Below are 24484 nucleotides of genomic sequence, written 5' to 3' on the forward strand. Positions count from 1 at the left end.
GGGGTAGATCCAAGAACAGAACCCAAGTCTCCTGAGTCCCTGTCCAGTGCCCTAGCCACTGGGCCACATGCTTCACAAACACAATAAGTAGCAGATGAAGAACAGGTGGAAAACATCTTAAAAATCAACATTTAAAACCCTATGAAACCTCCAAATAGATTGGAGATCCAAATAGAAAAGGCTGTGATAATCCCACACTGGGATCTTATCCACATCACAAAAACAATCAGCATTGCTGATTAGTTAGCAACCTTGCTGGCAGTCTCAGCAGAGGGGAAAAGCACCAAATGGGCATGGAGACTAGGGATGCAAAACAACATGTAAAAACAGTAACTGTGTAACCTATTAAATTCATCCCACCCAGTAAGTCTTCCTGTGGACGCCTTAGCGGGGATATAACCAACGGCTACCCCCTGTGAGTCAGCAAGTCATGTAAGGATATGTGATATGCTCATGTGACCCTGGACTCCATCTTGTACCCGTATCTTTCCACAGACTGGGATATGAGCTTTATTTGGGACAGGAAGTAGACTGGATTTTTAACTTCTTGTTAGCCAATGTGGTGAGACAGAAGTTTATTTTTGTAACTGACTTGGTATAGCTAATGATAGAATAACCAACAGTTTGGGGTGAATCTCCCCATTTCACAGCAGTTTGTCCTATATCTGGCATTCTGAACCGTGACCTACTGAGGCACAGTGACAACATACAAGGGAGACTTATTTAGAAACTTATACTCATCACTTTCATTTATTCACAACAGTCAGGAGAAATTCAGCATTTTTTCCCTTCCCAGAGCTTTACACTTTGCGATTTCAACAAGCAGAGCCCTGTACAGATACAAAAATGTAGCTCTGCATCCGTGATCACTAACTTCCACACTCCACCTTTATATGTATCTGCATCCACATCCTATCACACTGTGCCTCTGTGTGTGTGTGTGTGTGTGCTGTATAAGAAAGCTATATGGCTTAATACATGCACACGCTATTATTATTGTTGTTATTATTATTTTAAACATCAACCTTATTATACAATAGGCTACAAATAGCCTTTTACATAAAAGTAACAACAAACATCTCAAGTCAATAATGTTCAAAATCACAAACTGAACTACAAAATAAAAAAGTCAACTGCCTATTTACCTTGTGACTTCTACCAGCCCTGAACTGTGGGACTCTGTCTTAGATGTCTTTCTTGGGACAGCTGATTTTCTTTGAAAAATTACTGTGTAAAATCATGAAATCATCCACGGTTTCTGGCTTAAGTGAAGTACGATTCTCATTAATTGTGTAACCAGAGACGGAGAAGACTCTCTCAGAGCGTGCACTGGATGCGGGAATGGAATGCACAAACAGCGCAACTCAGCTGAGAAGGAGAAAGTTGTGCTTGTGTTGTCTCCACCACTCCAGCAATTGCTTTGCAGCAGTTATTTGCCAGCTTCAGGGTGACATACTTTGACACTTCATCTTCACTTCCCCATTCACTATGCAAATCCGCAGACTCTGTATGTGACCATTTTTGTCTTCTTTGGTGATGGTGTCTGTGTAGCTGACAAAAGAAGCATAAGATTCATTGCAGGAATATTTTTCTTCCGCAATGAGACAAGCTTCTTGATCTCACGATAAACTGCCTGTCTCTCTTCTTCAGTGAAAAAACGTTCATCCCTTCATTTGTAGATGCAGAAAAACCATGATTCTGTGCATAGGCTTGATTTCAAACATTTTGATGAGACATTGCCAGGCTTTGGATTTGAGTTGACTTTTTACATGACTATTTACATCAGTGGTAGAAGCATGGAGATGCTTTTTCAGTGTTTTGCTCTAAATGGGCACAAAGTGGAAAGTGGCCTGTGATGACTGCTCTAGTGCATCTGAAGCTTCCTTGAAGGGCTCCAGGAACTCTATTAAGATGCTCAGGGTGTTGAGGACAAAGCTAGCAATGAGTTGAGTATCCCCCTTTTGTGTCAAAATTTCATATATTCAGTCCCACACTGCTCCTCGATTGTCTTAAATGTGAGTAGTTTGCTGTTCCATCGTGTTTCTATACCTCCTTTCAGAGACGTTTGCAGTCTGCTTTGAAATCCAGATCTCCTGAAGTAATAAGATTTTGGCTTGCGTGGATCAGTTCGGCCACTGCTTCCTCTTTCCAGTTTCCCAGTTTGGTAGCATGCTGAAGTATGGTATTTATAATGTGCGCTGAGCAGCTTATTCGCACATAGGATTTGAGGGCTGCAACCATGTTCACTCCTCAGTCTGTAACGAAAACCATCTGGTTGGTAATGCTGTGTATGTCAAGTCTTCTGAGTGCCCGAATAACAGCCAAATGAATGTTCTCTGTAGTTTTTGGTTTCCTGCTGTCAAACTGAGTCACACAAAGCACCCACTCCACTATTCTGAACTGTTGAGGCTCTATATAGTTAACAGTTACTCCCAAACAGGCAACCTTTCTGTAATCATCCATCCACAGATCGAGGGTAACTCCTCCACCCACTGTGCCAATAATGTTTTTCAGCTCCATGGAGATTTGTTTTCTTTTTTCTTCTGCCATCAATGTGGCATGCTGGGCTAATGTTGTGGAATGTAGTATTAGCAAACCAGCATCCATTTGACCATATTTGGCACCCATGTTAATCAAACATTGCGAACACACTAGGAATCCCTCGCCGCAGACTGCCTCGAAAGTTCTTATGTCTGATGCTACGACTTCAATAATTCCTGAGACACAGCAGTCTTCACGTCTTGTGTGATAGCGACCCATTTCTTGGTGAATTTCTTCAGCAAACTGGATCTCGATTCCAGTCTGCATTTATGTTTATGTAAGTTTGACATACCGGTTTTATGACTAGTAAAAGCTTTTTTGCATGCAACACATCTAGCCATAGTATCTCCGTTTTCATCAACAAGAAATGTGAAAATTGGTGATTTGCCTCTCTCATTTCCCTGCAGACTATATGCATGAGCACTTAATTTCTTTTGAATTTCTTTCTCCATTGGCTCTTCAAATACAGAGTTTGGAATCTTTTCTGGAGTCAATCGGCAAGGAAATGCAGAGGGGTGATGCAATGATAATTTCAATTCGCGCTGACAAACTGACAACACAAGACAAAGCCAAAGTGAACTTTCACCGGTATTTGTTGAATCTGAATAATTATATCCACATCCAATCCACAAAGATGGTAAACAATACAACCACAGCTGCATCCGTAGATGTGGATATCCGCGGATTTGCAGGGATCTACCAACAAGCATACTACATCAAGTCACAATCCAGAGAGTCGAAGGATTCTTGAAGATTAAGAAAGGGAAACATCTACTGGACATTGTCCTTGTGACCACTCCTGGGTGACAACTGGCAGAGGGCATAGGGGGTGTATAATGTTGTAGAAGGATCCCTGGGTGAGCTATCTTCATAATCTTTCACCAAAGGGTGGCATGTGCGGTATCTACCAAGAGCCAGTAGCCCACTGGTCATGATAATCATTGCAAAATGTATATACGGATAATATTTAAGTAGTTACGTATCTATACTGAAAATTATGTTCTGAAGGTCTTGGAGTTAAGGCAGATTAAGGAGGTAACATACATCAGAGATGTGCCTTTCAGGCAGACACCTATTTCCCTGTCTGGCTGTTTGTGTATTATGTATTGTATGCCTAGGTGTATACATATCCAGGTGCAAATTAAGAGACTGTGAAATCTACAAGGGAGAAAATCTACAGGCAGAATCAAGCAGCAGGGGATGTTCTGTTTATGAACAAAGACAAAGGCTTGTTCTGGTACATCTTGGAGTGCAAGGGGACACATCTAGTTCTTCACCTAAGCAGAAAACTGACAGCGTGCATGTCTCATGAAAGGAGGGTCACAGCCAGCCTAGCTCTAAAGTGCTTCATGGATTTTGAGTATCTTGCTGATTAAGTCTAGGCTCCAGAATAGCTGTTATGATTTTATTTTATATGTAATCATTTGTTTCCAGTACTTCTACTTGCTACTTCTTGAATCTCCATGCTTTGTTAAATAAACTCATTCTTGATTTTACTAGAAACAAACCCAAGTGTTATGAGTTAAGTGGAGCAGGGATCTGAGGTAAAACTGGTAAGCTCAGCTGTACTGTTTCTTTGGAAGCGGTGAACGCATGAATACCGCGAGTGTCCAGTGGCACAGGGGCTGGACACTCCAGGGAGACGCACGTAGGGCTCGGGGGTTGGAGTGCACCAATCACTAAACTGTAGAGTGCCAGCAGGGCCTGTGGGCAGGCCCAGAGATGAGTGCTTGCGGTGCCCGTAGCTGGTCGAGCTGACCCACGGCAGGCACAGACTAGAATTCCTCACACTAAGGGGAGGTGGTAGTGAAGTGCCTCACAACCCTGGGTACCCCCAGAAGTGTCACAGTGATCTCTGCAGTTTTCATTGTGCGCACACACAAAAGACACAATGGTAAATTAGTAGGAGCAAAAATTACTGAAATAAATTACTCCAGGTTAGCCCCATTGGTTGGCTGAGTGGACCACACCACGCAGCATTCAATACTATGTAACCTTGTCAGTTTGTGGTTTTTTAAACTGATGTTTTCTGTGACCTATAAATTATTAAATATATATTTCACTGAGTCTATGAAGTAACAACATAGTTAATAATGACAGGTGATTTCCAAATGGTAATACTTTGGCTAAGCACCTAAAAGTTCAAGAGGTCATTCCCAGCCTTTTGTTTCTTACAAATTGGGCTAGAAATCTCACAGGAGAAGCTGTTCTTGCAGTATTTCAGGACGCCTGCTTCCAGCACTGGATACAAGCCAGATATACTGAGGCAACAAGTTCTCCACATTTATTCAGAACTCCAATAAGGTAGGTTTGAGGTCAAGGTTTAAGACAGTTCTTATTCTATCTGAACTCATTTTTCCATCCCTAATAATCAGAGACTAGATTAGCTCAAACAATAATAGTCCTACATGTCACTTTGGAACTTTCATGATATTCGGGGGGAAGGGGGGTGGGAGGAGGAGTAAGTATCTGAAAGGGCGAGTAAACTAAAGGATTTGGGTAAGTAGACAATGTAACAATCATACTCTCTCTCTATTAATATCAAATTCCCCACTGACAAAATAACTGCGTAAACATTTTGCAACTCTGTGGTGGTGCCACTTTGACAATTAGACAAAGAAAGGAGCCCCATGCTGAGAAACTTGGGACCACACTCAAGGTTATTTGGATGGATGCTCCCTGCCTTGGAAAACTCTGGCTTGGGATTTTTATTATTGACCTCCAGAATTACATGGAGAGGTCTCTCTCTTTAGGCTCCATCCTGCAGAGTGCTGAGCACACTGGCCCCTGACCAGTAAAGTAATGTGCCTTGCAGGATTAAGCCTTAGAAGACAGAATCATGCCTAATCATTAGAGCAAAGGACTAGAGTGAAGAATCCTAAGAGTCCTACCCCTAGTTCTGCCACTGATATACTGTGCAAGTCACTTCACTGCTCTGGGATGCAGTGTCTCCATCTGCCCACTGAGAACAATAATTCTGCTCACTTATGTGTCTGGCATGCAATGAGGCTTAATTCATGCTTTAAAAGTGCCAAGAGATCCTGGTATGAAAGATACTATTGAAGTACAATTATTAATTTAAAAATTCTGTGTCACATAAAAAATCTAACTGTTAGTGGTCACCAAGCTCTACAGCATAACGGCCTGATCAGCTCTTTGCTTCATTGCTAGGTTTGAATACACCAGGAAGAAATATGCTAGATCTACAAGCTGGTTTCACATACTTTAGAAAAATCGATTCAGAGGAGAAATGGCAGCCATGAATAAGGAAAGCACCTGAGCCAAAAAAAATTATTTAAAAAGACTCGGTCCTGAGGAAAAGCATATAAAAGCCTTGCAAGGGTCATCTGGAAATTAACTCTGGAATCAACATGACATGTTTTGTGGTCTGCAACTCGGGAACAGGTTACTAGGGATGTGTCTAGGGAGATCAAAGAACTTAGAAAAGTCATTCATTTTTATGAAGAACTTTATACATCTAGGCCCCATTCCTGCCTCAAGGACTATATGGATATATCCTTACATCCACACAGTCCTCAAGGCAGGATCAGGCCACCAGTCATCGGGTCAAACACAGGAGGTTCAAGTTCTTTTGTCTCAGTTTCATTACTGTTGCTAGAGGAACTGCAAATGCTGACAACATAATTATAACTGCCATTCTTACTGCTTTGAATGAGGCTTGCAAGCATTGACTAAGCAATATTATGAAACCCAATATTAATTGCATCTTCAATACCTCGTTGTATGTAAACATTAGAGTTTGAAGGAAAGCACTGTTACAAAGGGCCCCTGTTCCCACTCTTTTCAAGATGTTATTTTAAAAACGCACTGTGGGAAAATTTCAAAAGGGAACTTTTATGAGTTATTAATTTGTCGCCAAAAGGCACTTCCAGATGGTGGGATTTTTGTAAAAGCATGTAATTTTCCTCATATGTAGGGCTTGCTCAGACGCCACTACTCTGTGGTTAACCTTTAGAGAGCTATTCATCTGAACCATATTCCCTTCAGAAGTTTTATATCCTTCAAGGGGCCCCACTTCCTTGAAATAGAGTAAATCACAGATTAGGACTTGGGTTAAACTTCAGAATACGGATCTAGTTATGCTCCTGATGAGTCCATGTGAGTGCTGCCACTGACTACAGTGATAGCAGGATCGGCCTTATGTTTGAATAGAAGGCTCTAATTATTGGGAATTTTCATTATAAAAGGCTACACAGGTACATCCAACATTGTAGAAAAACGTGCAGCTCCATTATAATTTATTATAAATTGTACATATTATATTTACCATCACCAAGGATTATGTGATATATAGTTAAAGTCTGTAATGTACTACGTATGTGCAAGCAGGGCGGGCTTCCCTGAATTTCCTGACATTTGTGATGTGAGGTTAAATTTTCAGTCTTAACATTGCACTAATATGTGCATTCATATAGCTTTGAGCCCCTTATGAACAAGAGAACAACAGATAATACAAAGAGTAGGTAATTCTCTCTCTTTTGCTTTGATGTTAGACAGTCCCACAAGAAGACAAAAGTAATTTAGGGATATAATTCTCATCTCAACACTCAGGCATAACTCATATTAACAATAATGAGAATCAAACACAAAATCCATGCCTGGTATAAATCTATTGGTTTTAATGGATTTACACCATGGATAAATTTGGTTCTTTGCCTCTGCTCTCTTCTGCATATATAAACATAATTCCCGTTGATGTTAACAAAATTTCATGTGTCCACAAAGAGTAGAATGGATTTCACATTTACACAGGTGCCGCCGCCCATTTCCCTTACTCATCTTAAACCTCTTCCGAGCAAATGCTTCTGAGAAGGGTGAACTTTGTTTAGATGTATAGCTACAAAATTTGTGTAATTGGACATACTGGAAAGCAGTCATGTAAGAAGATGTTGTGCTTAAGACACTCAACTGGGACTCTAGAGATCTAGGTTTAGTTCCTACCTCTGCAACAGATCTTGGACAAGTCACTTCTCTCTGTGTCTCAGTTTCCCATATGTGAAAAGGGAATAGCAACACTTCCCTACCTCACAAGGGGCACTATGAAGATAAATCCACTAATATTTGTGAGAGACTCACATACTGTGGTGATGGAAACCATATAAGTAGATAATAATACAATTGCAATTTTTTCTACCAGCGGTAGCCACAATGCAGAAGGCTGAAGGTTCATGGTGCACTTGGTAGTGGTTCACAGAAAGCTGGTCACATGGTGACAGCTCCTCCTCCTTATTTCCAGCTACTACGCTGCATTAACCAACAGCTAAATGTACATTAAAATACTTTCCTAATATTACTTTCCCATGGAAGCAATTGCTATCACAAATGGGAAGGGTAATCACAAAAGGAAGCAGTGTTGGCCTACAAGTCAGTCTCTCCCTAGTAACATATAATCCACATAATGAAAAAGTTTGAGAACCCCTGTGTAAGTTGGCACTTTGACACATAAAAGAAGGCACAGTCTCTGCCCTGATACATAAGAGACGAAACAAAGAAAGAGGACAGGGGAAGTAGAACACAGAAGTAAAGATGTCACATGGAGAGGGACAAGATCATACAATGATAGGATGATGTAGGTTTTATTATATATATTTTTTCTGTTGCATATACAGACTATTTCCATTTACCTATCAACCTCCCTGGTATCAATCATCTAGTTTATTACAGGTGTCAGGTAGAAGTGGTCCTTCAGGAGCGATTTGAATGCAAAAAGAGTATAGTCTTGGGCATCAGCAGACAGAGAGCATTCTATGAAGCGGGGGAGAAGAACAGAGGGGTCTGTGGGAAAAGAGGATGTGTCAAGGTCTGCATCACTAGTGCCTTGGTGTGTGGCGGGAAAGGGTGCATGGAAAGACACAAAAGACACACAGTGGAGAGAGGCAGAAGAAAAGATCCCTGGAAGAAGTTTCATGAGAGAAATTTGAAGTAGGAGAGAGGGGGCCTGACGGCCAGGAAACAAGAGATTATTCCAAGCCACATGCTCTGCATTTGTGGCGTCACATATTAAATGAGAGAGAAGAAAGCAGCTGTAAGACAAGATGACTGGAAGGAGCAACAGGAGCAAGTGGGGGAGGAGAAGGAAATGAGATCAGAGCTGTAGGCGGAGGTAGGATTATGTTGTAGCTTGAAGGTGAAGATAAACAACTTGAATTTGAGGCAGTAAAATGAGGAGCCAATAAGGGGATTAAAGGCAGCGAGGGGAACATGCCTGAAGTGATGGAGAAAATTACACCTTTAGCAGCAGTGTTTAAGATAGTTTAAAAAGAAAAAGAAAAGGGGGGAGGAGGGAAGGTCAGAAGAGGGGCGGTGAGAAAAGAGCAGATTCCAGGCAAGAACTGTACCAAGGATTGCAGCACTTGGAACTCAGGTTCTAAGATGAGAGTCAGGAGCTAAGGAAACTCAGCTCCTTTCACTTGCTTCCTCTCCCGCTGGAGCCTCTCTCTCCCTTTGCTGAAGCCCTTTGTACATCCCTAATTTTCCAAGCACCCTCTCACACCCCTGAGAGACATAGCTATGCCGACCTAGCCCCCAGTGTAAACGCTAGGTTGACAGAAGATTAGCTACTGCCTCTCAGGGAGGTGGATTAGCTACACCAACAGGAGAACCCCACCTGTAGGCATAGGTAGGGTCTACATTGAAGCAATGCAGCTGGGCCGCTGTACTGTTTCAAATGTAGACAAGCCCTAGGACTGAGATGGATAAACGTGGCAGTGGAGAGAGGCAGGTGGGAGGTGAGACTGGGAACAACGTTATCTGAAGCCCTCCACAAACCTGCAACAACAACCTGCCAAGCCTATGAAGGCCTGGACCCAGCCCTTGGTTTGAGGTACAGGCCAGTCAACAACAGACTTCACCCTTTGGAGCTCGGGACAAATGTGTTCTCCCCTAATAAATGTCTTTTTAAAATTATTCCTGCTGGACCACTCTTCTTGTATAGCCTGGCACTTTAAGAGAATTTGTTGCACTGAATCAATCCTGCATTTTAAATCGCCTCTAAACCTGGTTACATATTCAGTTATGGGCTCCCCCGTTCATTCAGGACCCACCTCCCAGGAGTCCCTAATAAGATATAGGGGACCCTCTGATCTTTCTCCCATATAGGAGGTCAAACGAGGCAAAGCTTGTGGACTCTCCGGGTACTCACTTGCAAGCAAATAATAGATACAGCAATGATACATTCCAATCTCCCACTTTCTGTCCACATGCATTCTTAGCATGAACTTGACTATTTGCCTCTGAGTAGTAAGGGGCACATTTTAACTATTTTACCCCACACTTCTTCCACAATTCTCTCAATATCAGGGACATTATATCTGACCCTCTATCCAACAGGATTTCATCTGGAAAACACACACTGATTAATATAGTGAACTGTGCATCTGTAACTGTCCCAGCTTCCACTTTTGACTTGACGACTGCCTCTGGATATCTAGCGGCAAATCAACCACCACTAGTATGTATCTTTTCCCTATGATATTCATGAATGCTTCTTTAATCACACATAAAGGCTGCAACAGAGCCTTGCTGATACTGGTAGGTTTCTCCTGCTTCTGACGTAAGCCACGTGCCTTACGGTAGTCCTTCACCAAATCCTGAATATGGATTATAAAAACAAACATTTTTCTTAAGCCTCTCAAAAGTTCTTTCCTTCCCCCAGTGACCAGCAAATGGACAATCATGTGCCAAACTTAATAGCTCTGCACCTTTTGGGCACCACAAGCTGCCTGTAGAGCTCTCCAATGAACCTGGTCTCATTCTCCTGCACAAAGAACTCACCACTGCTTTCCTTATTGGGCACATGCCTGCACTAGGGCCCTGTAATTATGAATCCCAGAAAGTTCTGGGGTGGGGCATGCTTGGAATTACACTGCCTTCCCCTTTTCCTGAGTATAAATGGGGGGCTCTCTTTACACCAGGCTTCTGCTTCTCTCTCTGGGGTTTGTGCTCACTGAATGGTCTGGCCTGGACATAGGAGTCAGCAATATCAGCTGCTTTCTGTCCAGTGACAGGGATTTTATCCCTGACTGCCACTGACTTCTTCAGTACATATACTCAGGAAACGTTCCTGTGCAAAGAGATCATACAACTGGTCAGAATCCTTGACCCCTTTCCCCTTTGTCTACTTTTTCATTAAATCACACATTCTCAATGACTCAACTTCTCATGCGCTTTCTTGAGGTTTCAAAATGTTAAACGGTACACTTTGGGGGTGATCTTTGCAACACAGCTGTTTTAAGCTTGTCACATTTCAATGCCTCCCCCATGTCCATCTCATTAAACTCCTGCAGCGCTTTACCAGACAACGTGGAGATTGGCTTGGGAACTCTCTTTTCCTCTGGAACCTTGTGCAGCTTACATCTTCTTTCAAAAGTGATGAGATACTTCTCAATACAATCTGTCTCTCTCTATGCAGGGCAGAGTTTGTCCCAGCTGACTGATCCTTGGGGAGTATTACCCATGGGCTGAGGACTCAGCTTTTGTAAGGCCAGTATGCTCAGGGTATGATGCCTCGCTTTTTCTTGGGCTTCAACTTCTGCTATCCTCTACTGGTGTTCACACTCTCTCACTGTTTCTGCTAGTTCCAGCTTGCGAAGCTCTATCCTGGCCTTGACCAGCTCCATGGGTGTCACACTGGTGGTGGTATTAGGCAGATTCCCCGAGTCTTTAATCACACTCAGGGAGTTTGGCTGCCCTTCGTGATGCTTGTCTTATTCCGTGAGGAGGGTTTTCAACCCATGCATATATCTTCCTGTGACAAATAAGCAGTGCTCTGCACACAACTGTTCCAGCTGCTTCTTCGTGGGCTTAGTGTATAGTTATCTGCTCATCCTCCCTTTTCGGCTGCTCTGTTTCCTTTTCCAAAATAAAAGGAACTGTAACCTTTCTTTCCATTTCTAACTTTCCCTCTCTTTGATCTCTCACTAACCGGTTTATAAGTACATGGTGTGTGGTTAGCTAGCAAACAAGGTAACAGATCCTGCCAACTATGATGGTGCTCGGGGCAGCCAGGACTGTGAGTCACCTTATTATTCCCTGCTTCCAGTAAGAGGGAGTCTTTCCTGTGATGACTATTTGCCAGATCCCTCACACCACCAGCCTGTCAGCCATTCAAGCACTCCCCTCCAAGCTATGCCAACTCTGACTTTGTCTTGCAGGTTAACAATAGGTGCACCCCAATCCTTGAGTGCCCCTGACCACTCTCAGAAATCCCAGATCCTGTGCCCCCAAAGGAACAGTGCACTCCACTTTACTAGTTTGACCTTAAATCACAACTCCTGTATAATGCATAGCACTTGTGAATACTTATAATAAACCAAAAGAAGGTTTATTTCAGAGGGAAAATAGAGATTCTACTCAAAACGAGACAGCGGTGGAAACAAATGGTTACAATACAAAACAAAATCATGAAACATGAACCTGGGGCTGCACTTACCAATAGTTACCATTCCTATCTAATGGAATAGGTTCCCCCTCTCCCCCCAAACACACACACACAAAGTTCAGTCTATTTCAGGCATGGCTGGCTTCATAGGAATGAGGATCCAATTTTTCATGAGAATGCTCCTGCTCCCCAAGAGGTTTCCTCAGTGAAACGATGCATGGGGTCTTTCCCCCTCCTGTTATACTGATATAGTCTTTTGTCTCTGTTCGCAGACAGGGCAAACCTGTCTGTTGTAATATTCCTTTTTTACTGCAAATGGTTTTGATTGTTTGCAGTTGTCTTTGCTGGTTTCCAACTGATAATCTGGGGATGGAGCAAGACTAGACAATTAAGCCTTACATTACTCACCAGCTCACCAGGGAAGGGGTGACAACTCCCTCTTGCATGTGTGGGCCATCATGAGACACACTATCCCCTGGTGACTAACTTTTATATCTAGCTCCTAAAGCATACTTTCAGTACAGTCACATTATTCCTTAAATATTACCAATACATACATCTTGCAATGATTATGAGCCTTGGTAAGTCATGAGCTTTCTGTAGATACCATACATGTTACCCCTCATGAATAAATACCCTGCAAGACATGTGTTTGGTGTAGTGACTTGGTCAAGTCTGAGATAAGAGTTGTTTGCAAGAACAGGGGGCCCTCTTTGCCAAAGAGTCCCTGTGTCACACCATGTAAAACAGAATGGATATCGAGGCAAATTTGCAAGAGAAAGAGGAAAGCTCCCCAACTCTCTGTGAGGCAAAACAGGTTTTCTTGTCCTTCCAGGGATTTAAACTACACATCCTCCTAAACTTTCATGTGGCTGGCAGCCTGGAAAATGACAAGAGTCTAAGGGCTAATTGAGAAAACCAGTAGAAACTAATGAGCCATACGATTTTAAACTTTATTGTATAAGATTTGAGCCAGATAGGACCCCACCAGACTAAGATACAATAAGTGAACAACACACTTGTCCTGTTAGAATGCTACCCACACTACAATGCACTGGAGTAAATATGCCCCAATAATCTGACACTATGAATTTTGTCCTGTGCTTTGGCCTACCACCCAAAGTTTACAGAAATTAAGCATTGTATATATAAAAGAAATAAATGCACATTCACAAATTATTCTTAGCATTTACCAGGGATTTGCTTACAGAATCGCTTTGTTACATAATCTTTTTTGCATAAGGAGAATTGTGTCGTAGTGATTATGTAACGTTAATCACAACCAGGGACCACGTAACTGTTTAAAATAACCCTCTCTCACTCAAGCGAACTGTTTTAACTGCTCTCCAGATTTGGCAGGCAACAGGTGCAGAAAAGAAGAACTGATTCACTAATGCCTCGGCGTTCTAGCCGTGGTGCTATAAATAAATTAATGGAGTTTGTTTGATTCTTTGGCAAACACCAACCAGCACACTGAAAAACAGACATGACTCTGCACAATACACATGGTGCACAGTTCACTTTGCAACAGGTCAAATCCTGAGAGGTGCTGAGGCCTTGCTGAGCACTCACAATTCTTAGCAAAGTCAATAGGTTTTGCAGGTGCTCAGCCCCTCTCAGGTGGCTTGTTCCAAGATCAGCAGAGTCAATGGGAGTCTCTCCACTGATCTTATTGGAGTTTGGATGAGACCCAGGATTAGGGCACCAATAAAATCAGGAGGTCAAGATTACTGTGGAATTAAACTTAATCCAAATGCCCTTGATACTGTAGGCACCCTTGTGGAGTCTATGTTTAGGAATCACCATATAAAACTGTAAAGGATATAGGTTGAGGGCTCCTGTAGCCTTTGTTCAAAGTTAAAAGCTCATAGTAAGGGGGGAAATATATGCATCATATTTGATCAGTAAATTTAATCTGTCAGAAGGTTTAGCGCATTTTACAATAGGCCTCATATTGTACACATTATATGTCCCTTATTGAGATTTTAAAATCTCCTCTACAGTCTTCTGGTAAAAGTGTACGCATCTGTAAACAATCTGCATAATAATAACTGCCTACTCACTGAATATTGCTAGGCTTAATGAATTAACATTTGTCCAACACATTGAGATCCTGGCATGAAAGATGCTGTCTGCAGTGGGCCAGAATCACTGTAGTCAATAAGAGCTTTGAGTGCTGAAGGTCTGTGGGATCATGATATGCAATAATGCTTAGTACTTTTCATGTACAGATCTCAAAGCACTGTACGAAGAAAAAAATCCCTTCATCCACGTTAACAGATGGGGAAACTGAAGCAAATGATGATGTGACTTGCCCAAGTCTTCCAGTAGGTCAGTGGCAGAGCCAAAGCTAGAATCCAGTGCCCTATTCACTGAATCATGCTGCTTGCCTAGGAGCATGAATCATAAAGCAACTATTGAAAGCCTGGGACTGACAGTAACAGGTACCCTCTGCACCATTAGCACCCAACCTGTTGCAATTTGTGATCTCTATCAATCCCAAAAAGGACACCTGTCAGTTAACTGAGCACTCAGTATAGCTAGAGGTTGTGTTAGACTTTTAAAAAATAGATTTTTAAACCCCAGATTAACTAATAAAAAAATATCAGAGTAGCATGCTAATGGTCAGAACCTACTCTCAGTAACTTCCATGCAACCCAGTCAAAGTCAATGATGTTGTACAGTTGCATCTGCAGGTAGAATTTGAAACCTGATACTCCATCTCCTTCAGTGTTTTGGTCCTCAGGCTCCGTGCTGTCCTGAGTGCGGTACAGCCCCTAGCCGGAAACTCAAGCTCAGGGAAGGCCAACAGAGAGTTTCTGGATCTCATTTCACTGGGATGGGGCTGATTACCTTGAGTGATGGGAAAGTCAGATTCCCCCAGGGGCATGAAAGAAAACTTCTGCTTGAGTCATCCGTGGATGCTCTGATGCTCTGATCTTGCATCAACAGCTAATGCTTTCTTAAAGCTACCAGGCACAATGAAACTGCAAAGAAACAGGAGTCTGAACTGACTTTCTACATTTGCAAGAAAAAACTTCCAATTATATTACTTTCTGTATCTGAAATGAGTTTGTCAGTTTCAGTCCAACCACCACCAGACAATGTGCAGCTCACAGAAACCCCAGCATAGGTGACACCTATTAGCAATTCCCACAGAGAGACAGCCTAAGAAGAAAAAGAGTCATGTATAATAAAATACCCTCCCTTCCTAGAGGCAGTTCTTGTAGGTCAGAGTGGAAGCATGTTGGCAGGGCAACATGGAGAAGCTTGTGATGTGGATAATCATGCCATAATTTTGATGGGGATAGTCTTCAGGCTCCAGAGCCGAACATTTCATTATGATCTCCGCACCCATCACTGTTTGTTCATGTTTTGTCTCCCAGTCACTTAAATACTGAGTTCTGCAGCTTCACCTTCCCCTGAGACAGTAGGCCTGTCCTTGTTCTGGAGGGTTCTGCTCATCATCTCAAAATTTTAATAGGCTGGAAATGAATATATCCACATAGGCACAAAACATATTACTTTAAGGTAGGTAAAATCATTCTGTTTCAGTGGGAGTTTGGGGTGGGCAAGAAATGTAGGATCAGAGCCAGTGCTTCTACCTTTGTTTCTTACTACGTGAAACCTGAGGGAGAGTGAGCCATTTTCAAAGTGGTGGGCAATGATTTAGCTGCAAGATGTCCATTAACACCAGAAGCAGGAGGGCAGGCAAATCATTGCACAGCACTTTGAAAACTCACTTCCATGGATTCAGAGATGTTTTTCCTTTCTGGAAATAATTAAAAAATTAAAATGTTATAAACTGGGATTGTTCCTGAGAACACTTAAGCGGTCAAATTAAGCAAGCATATTTTCTACAGCGATCCATAACATCCATTATTTTTCTAAATGAAGAAAAGAGATGCTTAGAGAGAACTACAGTACAGCGGAGGATGGTGGTCAGAATGTGTATTGGTAAATGTATGTTTTTGTTGCTGCTTTTCAGCACTGATGAATAATGTCTGCTTTCATTGTCCGAAAGCCTGGGAATTGAGTGCCTGATTGTTTCTTCCCTGTAATCAGTCTCCCTGGCTGTAAAACAGCAGTGTGGTTCAGTGGACAGGGCCGGGGTCAAGAGACCTGGGTTCTATTCCTTACTCTGTCACTGACTTTGTGCGTGAAGGTAGGCAAACCATTTAGCCAGTCTGTGCCTCTGTTTCCTCTTCTGTAACATGGACAGAATAACTCTTACCCAGCCTTTGAGATCTATAGATGGAAAAGTGTTCTCATTATTAACCAAAGTGATCAGCAAAATTGTAAGAATGATCCAAAGAAACCTTGCAGATCTCAAACAGAGTCTGGACCACCTTCAACACAGGCATAAGGTTATTTTATTAGTAGAAGTAGTATATGTGTCCGTATTGTGGTAGCACCTATGCCTCATGCTGCCCTGAAGCCTCACAGGCTGATAATCCTGACCTCTCCACAATGCTACACCACCAGTGCTGGGCTTTTGGTTTCTTAGGCAGCCTTACAGGGTTGCTTAAGAAAAAGAATCAATGCAAGTTTCCCCCATTCAAATGTCATGTCCTTACTGAGACTCAAAAAGAAGCCCATGGGACTAATGAAGAGCTATACCACAGGAATACTAGGACCAGAGTCAGCTGTAGTCCAGAACTGTGATTCTAAATCCTTTCCATCCTGCAATCATTATCAGAGCCCCTTCCTGTCTAGCTGGGACCCCTCTCTCATTATGCAGGAAGGGAGGGCCAGAGAGGTCACTAGAACCCCTGCTATAAGTACTGAAGCACATGGAGTGAGCGATGTGGGAAAAATAACCACCACTCTGGAAAAGTTAATCTTATTTAAAGGTGACTTGAAGCAAAAAGGGGCACAAATCCAATTCTTGTTTTCCACTGCTTTATGGATTCCCATCTGCCTTCTTCCCATTTACTGCAAAAAAGTAGGATTTTTTTCCATTACAATCATAGGTCTTGTCTGTTTTATAACTAGGTAGATGACTTGGGAAGTAGGGAAATTATGAAACCTAAAGAGAGTGAAAGCTGGGCCATTAAGAGAAAGATATTATTAATCAGACTGTTTAAAATGTTGTATTTTGTTAACAGCTATTTAACGTTAATGCTTAATACACAATTGGGAGGAAAGACATCTTTGTTAAAGATTCAGCATCTCTGCCCCTTCAGTTAAGGTGTGAGAAAGCCATCTGTGTGTATGGAGTTATTCAAAAACAGATCCAATAAAACTAGAGAAGCCCAAATTTGACATTCCTGATAGTCCCAAAATAACACTGGCAGGAAAAAAATATTAAACTCCTCACTATTCAGACCTCCATTATTTCCCCTTGACACTTGTTTGCAGGACACCTTTCAAAGGTCAAGGCCTGGAAAACCCTGGCCTTGGAGGACTATTTTTTAAAACCAATCAAAAATTTGTCCCCAAAAAAAGGCAATTTTGAAACGTAGAGGTACATTAATTATAAAAAAAATCCTGAGGTTTTGAAACCTTTGCTAAAGATCTTTGAAGTCACCATAATAAACTACAACTTCACAAAAAGGCTCCTGCATGCTGGAAGAATGGAGGGGACATGCTGTATTGCCATAGACACAAAAGACAATATTAAACTGATGAGTGCATGCAAACTATGGGAATCTCCATCAGCTAAGTGGGAAGTAAGGAGAGCAAAGGGGTGGGGGTGTCAGAGAGAGAAAGTGCGACTTCCCTGTATAGAAAGCATGATGACAAGTGCTAAGTATTTGTGACAGCTCTCTATAAAAAAAAAAAAACAACTCAGTGATATAACCAAAATAAAACAAAACAAAAAAAACCCACACAGTAAAGAAAACTCACAGCAGGCATATCCACCCTGGGACTAATTCTCCAACCTCTCTGTACAGCAGGCAAATGGGTCTCAAGAACCTCTCTCTTGCTGTACCACTATTGCAATTAACATGGAAATGTTCTCACTGACAATAATAAAGGGGCTCAGTGTGCAGCCTGAAGCAGCCTGCCTGTAAGTCACTGCAGATCTCACTGCTGTTCAGAGACAGGGGAGACTTGGCTCCTGCCAGCACTGGTTGTATCACAAAACAATAACTCATACTAAGCGGCTCTCTTCCTTCACTCTGTGATGCAACAGCTACTTTCCAATCAACAGTAAAAGAGAAAGGAGACACAGAAAACCATTTTCATGCTGCTGGGTCCCTGAGCATCTTGAAACAAACAGATGGGAAAGAGTCAGTGGACACATCTGCAGTAACATTCTCAATCACATGGTACAGGTGTTACCATGTCATGCAGGACAAATGGACAGAAAAATGCTCTTTGCAGTCCTTTTTAGTGGATTCTGCATGTAAAGCATTCCCCCCATTTCCCTCCCCGTACGCTGTCAACCACAGGTAAAGCTTCTTATCCACGTGATTTTAATAGCACATGGTCAATATCAGTGGTCTTTTATTGACAATCATTTGTCATGGAGATCACACGCACACCATTTAATGAGTACAAACAAGGAGAACTTTGTGGTTTAAAAAACCATCAACCTTAAGAACTCTGCCTGTATCTAAACGGAGCAAAGGGCTTTTTAGTCTGGTTTGTCTGCCTTTGCTAACATTTTTGTTCACATAAAGGGAGGTACAGAAGTTTTATGAACAGCCTGAACTATTAAGTTTTCCTTACATCCTGGAATCCCATTTCAGTCTATGCAAAAAATGAGACAGCAATTACACAAATGGAAAGAAGCTTGCAATTTGTGCTTTTTTATTTACAGTTAAAGCAATTTGATCAACAAATTATGACTGTTCCCTTGTACTCAAAAAAATAATACTTCATTCTTCTTTTACTCTACCTTTCATCTGATGATCTCTACGTATTTGACAAAGATAGATTAAATTAATCTCACCATACACCTATGAAGTAGACATAGTGTGTATCAATCATCATACATATTTTACAGAGGGATACCCTAATGTACACGGATGCCAGCGCTTACATTTTCAGAAGAGCTCACACATTCTGACTGCCTCCATTTTTGGATGGCGAACTTGAGACATTTACAGCTTGCTTTCCACTCACACTTTCAACTGTCAACAGTGGGACCTGCGGGTGCTCAGCCGCTCTGAAAATAAGGCTCTAGGAGATCTCGTGTTGACCATCCAACTGAAGCATCTAAAATTAGAGGACACTTTTGAAAATGTAAACTACACAGCAGACTACCAGCAGAACTGGGAATAGTATACCTAGATTCTGTGAGCCACCTATAGAACATCTCCTCTACATAGTGTTGTAACTAACATAATACCCTTTAGCAAAAGTAGATCCTAAAATGTTCAATTCAGTCTTCCCCACCAATGAATTCAAGGTTCATAAATACAATGACCTGAGCCTGCTACAGAGGTTGACATGAACACCCGTCCTGAGAAATAACCCACAAGTAGATGATGTTGTACCTTTGCTCTTGCTGGCAGAAGGCCTAATTTAATCAAGGGGGTTTTCAACAATGTCCTACAGGCAGTGACTCACTATTAAAATAATATTTTAAATATATAGAGCACCCATGCCCAAAAGCCACTGGGTGTCTAAAGAAATAAAGGCAGGGTAACATGATACATTCCAGAACTGTCAAACAAATATTCCCATTAGACCCACTTTTCATCCCTCTATAAAGATGACCCACATAAAACTAAAACAAACAAAGCACAGGACTGTTACAGGGGCCACAGCTGTAGCAATAGATAATACGATTGGCTATATAAATGCCCCAACAGCTCATGGATTTCAAGAGTGCATCTGCGCTCTTTGGAAAAATAAGATTTTTGAGACACAAGTACACACTGCATAGTACACACTGCTGTTGTGGCATAAAACTGACTTTTGACTAACTTGGTTCATTTTTAAAAGAAAGATAAATGTACATTTAGCAATGTTCATTCACTTCTTGTGGAATCCTAAATTACTTGTTTCAGAGTAGCAGCCATATTAGTCTGTATCTGTAAAAAGAAAAGGAGTACTTGTGGCACCTTAGAGACTAACAAATGTATTAGAGCATATGAAAGCTTATGCTCAAATAAATTTGTTAGTCTCTAAGGTGCCACAAGTACTCCTTTAAATTACTTGTGTAGCTATCTGCCTTAGGTTTTGAACTTCCGTCCACCACTGTAGTATTCGAGTGCCTTCCCCGTTAAATAGACAGACAATAATGAAGTCATTCGAGCCTAGATTCACTGATTTCAATGGAATTTAGAAGTCTAAATACCTTTGTGGATCCAGGCCTAGAAGACTTCTTGAAATCTCTGGCTCTTCCCCCATTTGGGGTTCTAGAAATCTCTGCTTGTGGGGAAGAGCTGCTTGTTTGTTTTATTTTTTATATTTTTTTCAAGAGAAAGGAGTCAGTGATTGATGTTGTAAATGTCTCTCTAGTTATGGTGGGAACCCTTTGTCAAATAGGAAAACCTCTGAATTAATTGTCCGTCCCCGCCATTTCTACTTGCAATAAACTTCCATGACAAATACATTTCAAGCCCTGCTTTACAGGGCAGCTTGGTCCTGCAAACAGCACAGAGAGCCAGGAATTTCCAGTGTTCTAATCTCTGTTCTGATGCTGATCCCTGTCACTAGCCTCGGGCAAGTCATTTAAGCTCTCATTCTCAATTTCTCCCTTTAAAATTGAAATAACAACATCTGTCTCACTGGAGTGTTGTGAGGTTAATGAATTAGCTAACGTTAACTTTGAAGAACATCTAGAGACATTTAAGAAGATATGGGACTAGTATCTGAGATTGAATATATATTCATTTGTAATCACATTGTGTTTTTTGGATTGCCTAAATATAAATATTGTTTTATTATTTAGATATATAAATGTTTTATAGGGTGTATTTTGTGCTATATAAGCAAATAAATAAAAATACTTTATAAGTTAATGGTTGTAAAGTGCTTTGACAGTAATCAATTCTAAGTATGTATTATTATTACTACAATTATTTCTATTGTGGTAATGGCCTGGGAATCCCAAAAAAGGCTGAATGAAAAAAAGCATGACACAGCTCACACTACTTTAAATATTATATTAGCTCATGTGGAAGCTGCAAACTGGGTAAAAGAATCATATAGCAAATCAATCTCATGCACCAGTCATAAGGCAGTCAGTGCACCTTACCATAGATTTCAAAAGTTTCACTCAAAAAAGTCACATTTTTTTGATCCAGTGGTTTATGCTCAACAGTTCTTAAGCTTGAGCATTTTTCCTACATGCTATTACTGATAACAATTTACACTACATTTTATTTATACAGCACCTAAGCTATAAAATATCGTGAGCTTTACAAAACAACAAATCCAGATGCCAAAACAAACATACCAGATTAAAAGAAGAACAATTAAAACCAATATAAAACCTTAAATAAAATCAACATGGGGGTATATCCAAAGAGGATTTAGGCAAATTACTTTTCCAAGCACACCAAATCTTTCCTAGCGTAACATGTATTATGGACCAAAGACATCTAATCAAATAGATCTTGCATGTGCAAAACATCCCACATTTTCTGAAGACCAATTCTCTTTCTGGTTTATTTTATTGCTGGTCTTCAAGTCTGTTTCCTCTTATTCACATTTTGCCTCTTGTGCTTTATGGTGAGTTTTTGCAGAGTCCAAGAGTTATCATGGAAGACAATGAACCAGATTCACAGCTGGTGAAAAAGGTACAACCCAGTTAATTTTAATACCAAATGTGATTTTGTCCATCCCCTGTCCCGTTTTTTCCCCTTAAGTGTGACAATTATGGATGGCATAATGACCAATATACCAAGAATAGTTCATCTAAGTGGGTGGCATAAACCTAAAAAGAAAGAACAGGGATTCTAAAAATATCCATTTCCTGAAACACTGCATCATTAGGTAGATACTAGTAGTTTTCCAATCAGTTTTCTCTTTTTGCAACAAACATACTCCTTCTCTAAACTATCGAGCATAGAGAACTACATCATTTCTACATTTCCAAAGCTTTAAACTACCAGACAGCATCCAAAGGGTCAAGTGTTCAAAAAGCACATTTAAGTAAACCACTTGGGTCTTCAGGAAATCAATGAAATACACTGAACAGGGAAGTATTTGATAAGGAAGAGACTGAAGTGCATTGGCAAAGCTGTGAAAGGGGAGCTTACACATGGCAATATGCCTGCACCAAGCCTGGTTCACATCAGTGTAATGCTATGCTTTTAGGTGCACTGAATTCAACCCCAAAAGTCAAAACAAGAAATGAGTACAGCTGATCTTTTTATCAAAAGCATGTGGATCTCACTCTTACAAAGCCACCCTTCCAGCTCTGTGATACAAGTACAAGGCCTAAAATAACTTTTTAAAATTAACATAAGCTGCACTTTTTTCCCCTTTTTGTTATAACTGCTAAAGCTAAATGCAAAATTACCAAAGTCATCCAGGAAGTCTAAAATAGTGTATTCTTCACTCTCTCTGGCCTGTTCATTCTGATACAATATTGGCAACTGTCCATTTTATATAATGCATTTCATCAACAAAAGGGCACCAGTCCAAAAACTGGATACATCTTCCAGTCCAATGCTATCTGAAATCTGCTCATTTCCACAAGAGTGAATCTGTGCAGCATTTAACACCTAGCTAAGAAGCTAACCAACCCAAAGTGCTTTAAGAAAAGGTAGCGTTCAGCAGTTAGTGTTCCAGAATATGTCTGTTACTGAACCAATTCCAACACAAGAATAATATACAAATGAAATTTGCCCTCCCTCAGCATACAGCTGAATATTAATAATTATAACAACTTTAGTTCTTAGAGCTTCTAAATTGCCAGTTGTAGATTTTGTATAGCCAAGAATAGTTTTATTGGCCCATAACTATAACCATACCAGTATTCCCTGTATACACTCCTTCCACCACCACCCTTGCTGCACCTCACGAAGAACTAGCAAACTCAGTCCTACAAAATCAAGTCAATTTCAACACAGAGAATAATTTCACAACAGTCCCACTACAATGTTGCTTTTTAAGTTTTTCAGGTGCCTGTGGGAGTTTTCCATGGCTCCTAGGGGAGTAAAAGCTTTTTCTTTCCCAATATGTACAGTTGCAGCTTGTGAGCATCATTAATATTTGACTACAGACAGATTTCTCTCTCAAAAGGTTAGTGTTCCCCTCTACTGGGTGGGAAAAAAAATACACAACTGCACAAGAAAAAAGAAAGATGCGGGACAGGAGACCCAGAGTGAGAAAAATAAATCTGGAATCTCAAACTACTCACTCAAGAATCAAAAATGAAAATGTATTCAAGGTCTCCAAGGCTGACAGCACAAAATACATTATAGTTTTGATCTTTAGAGGGGAAAAAGGGAAGAGGTGTAACATACACACAAAGGAGGAATCCCCTGGTGCGGGGGAAGGGGAGGGGAAACAAGGCCAGATGTGGGGGGAGACATGACCACACAGATCCACTTTCTGCACTAAGTGATTTGCCATCATTTTAAAAGTCATCAGACCAATCTCTGAATACATAAATGCCATCATTAATAAAGATTTTTTAATATATATCACCAGAAAATCTATTTGCAAATAACAGAAGAATATTTATTACATTTAAAATATATATATTTCTATCTTCAATCTTACCTCCAGAAACAAGGAGAGCAGGAATATGACCCACTGCTGGAAATGGTTCATTTCGCCTCTTCTTTCTGTAGCCTTATTTTCTCAGATGTACATGAAAGCTGTCAGCAGAGCGAGCCCCATCACTGTCACTGGGGGAGGTGCAAGAAGAGCATCGGGGGGTGAGCATGGTGGGGGGCGACACCCTTGTGGGGGTCGGGGTCGGTAGGCTGGCACAGCTCCCCCGGGTTTGGGGGGAGGCGGCGCACAGAGGGATCCCCTGGCAGGGTGGAGACCAGGAGAGATTGGGGGAGCCACGCCCACCCCGATCCCCTAGCGAGGGGGAGGAGGTCAGGGCCGGTCAGTCCTCAGTCAGGCTGCCCTTCGCCTTCCCGGCCAGCAGCTGCGGGGGGACGGTCCCGTGCGGGGCGCCTGGCTCGGAGCCGCGGGAGCAGCAGCGGCGGCGGCGGCGGCAGCAGGGAGCGGATCCGGGCGAGGGCGGCTGGAGCGGCACAAAGAGGCCCGGAGCCGCGGGGCGGGGAGAGAGGAGCGGCGGGGACCCGCCCCCCGGGACCGCCCCGCGGCGCTGCCTGGCCAGGGAGCCGCCGCAGTCTTGGGCCGGGAGCAGCCCCGGGCCACGGCTGCCCGGGCGGAGAAGGGCGCTGGGGCCGTGCCCGGGCCGCAGGGGGCGGGAGCTGCTAGGCACCTGGATGGCGGAGCAGCCCTGGGGGGGAAGGAGACCCGAGCCCCCCTCTGCTTCCCACTGAGCTGGCCCTGCAGCCTCCCCCGCGCTGGGGGCTGGAGAGTTACCAGCCCTCGGGCCTAGCCTCCTGCTGCCCAGCTTCCTGGTGTCCAAAACGCCGCAGATTTTCCAAGGCTAGACTAGAAACGCTCAGCCAAATGGTAGCGGCTAGCCCCGTGCCAGGCCTGGAA

At 42.1% G+C, this 24484-nt stretch overlaps 1 protein-coding gene across 2 annotated transcripts in view; it reads right to left on the reverse strand.

Moving 5' to 3' along the window:
* Window positions 1-24068, reverse strand: part of VOPP1 (VOPP1 WW domain binding protein) — an 86906-nt gene extending 62838 nt beyond the window's left edge. The window contains exon 1 of one of the 2 annotated variants that reach the window (XM_073332811.1): window positions 23576-24068. Coding sequence is in view for 1 of the 2 variants with exons in the window: in XM_073332812.1 (XP_073188913.1) it covers window positions 23576-23626 (51 nt within the window). In the remaining variant the exon portion in view is untranslated. The remainder of the gene's footprint in view (window positions 1-23575) is intronic. The other variant, XM_073332812.1, reaches the window with a different exon arrangement.
* Between the last annotated feature and the right edge of the window lie 416 nt (window positions 24069-24484).

Source organism: Lepidochelys kempii, chromosome 2 (genome assembly GCF_965140265.1).
Source record: "Lepidochelys kempii isolate rLepKem1 chromosome 2, rLepKem1.hap2, whole genome shotgun sequence".
Lineage (NCBI taxonomy): Eukaryota > Metazoa > Chordata > Testudines > Cheloniidae > Lepidochelys > Lepidochelys kempii.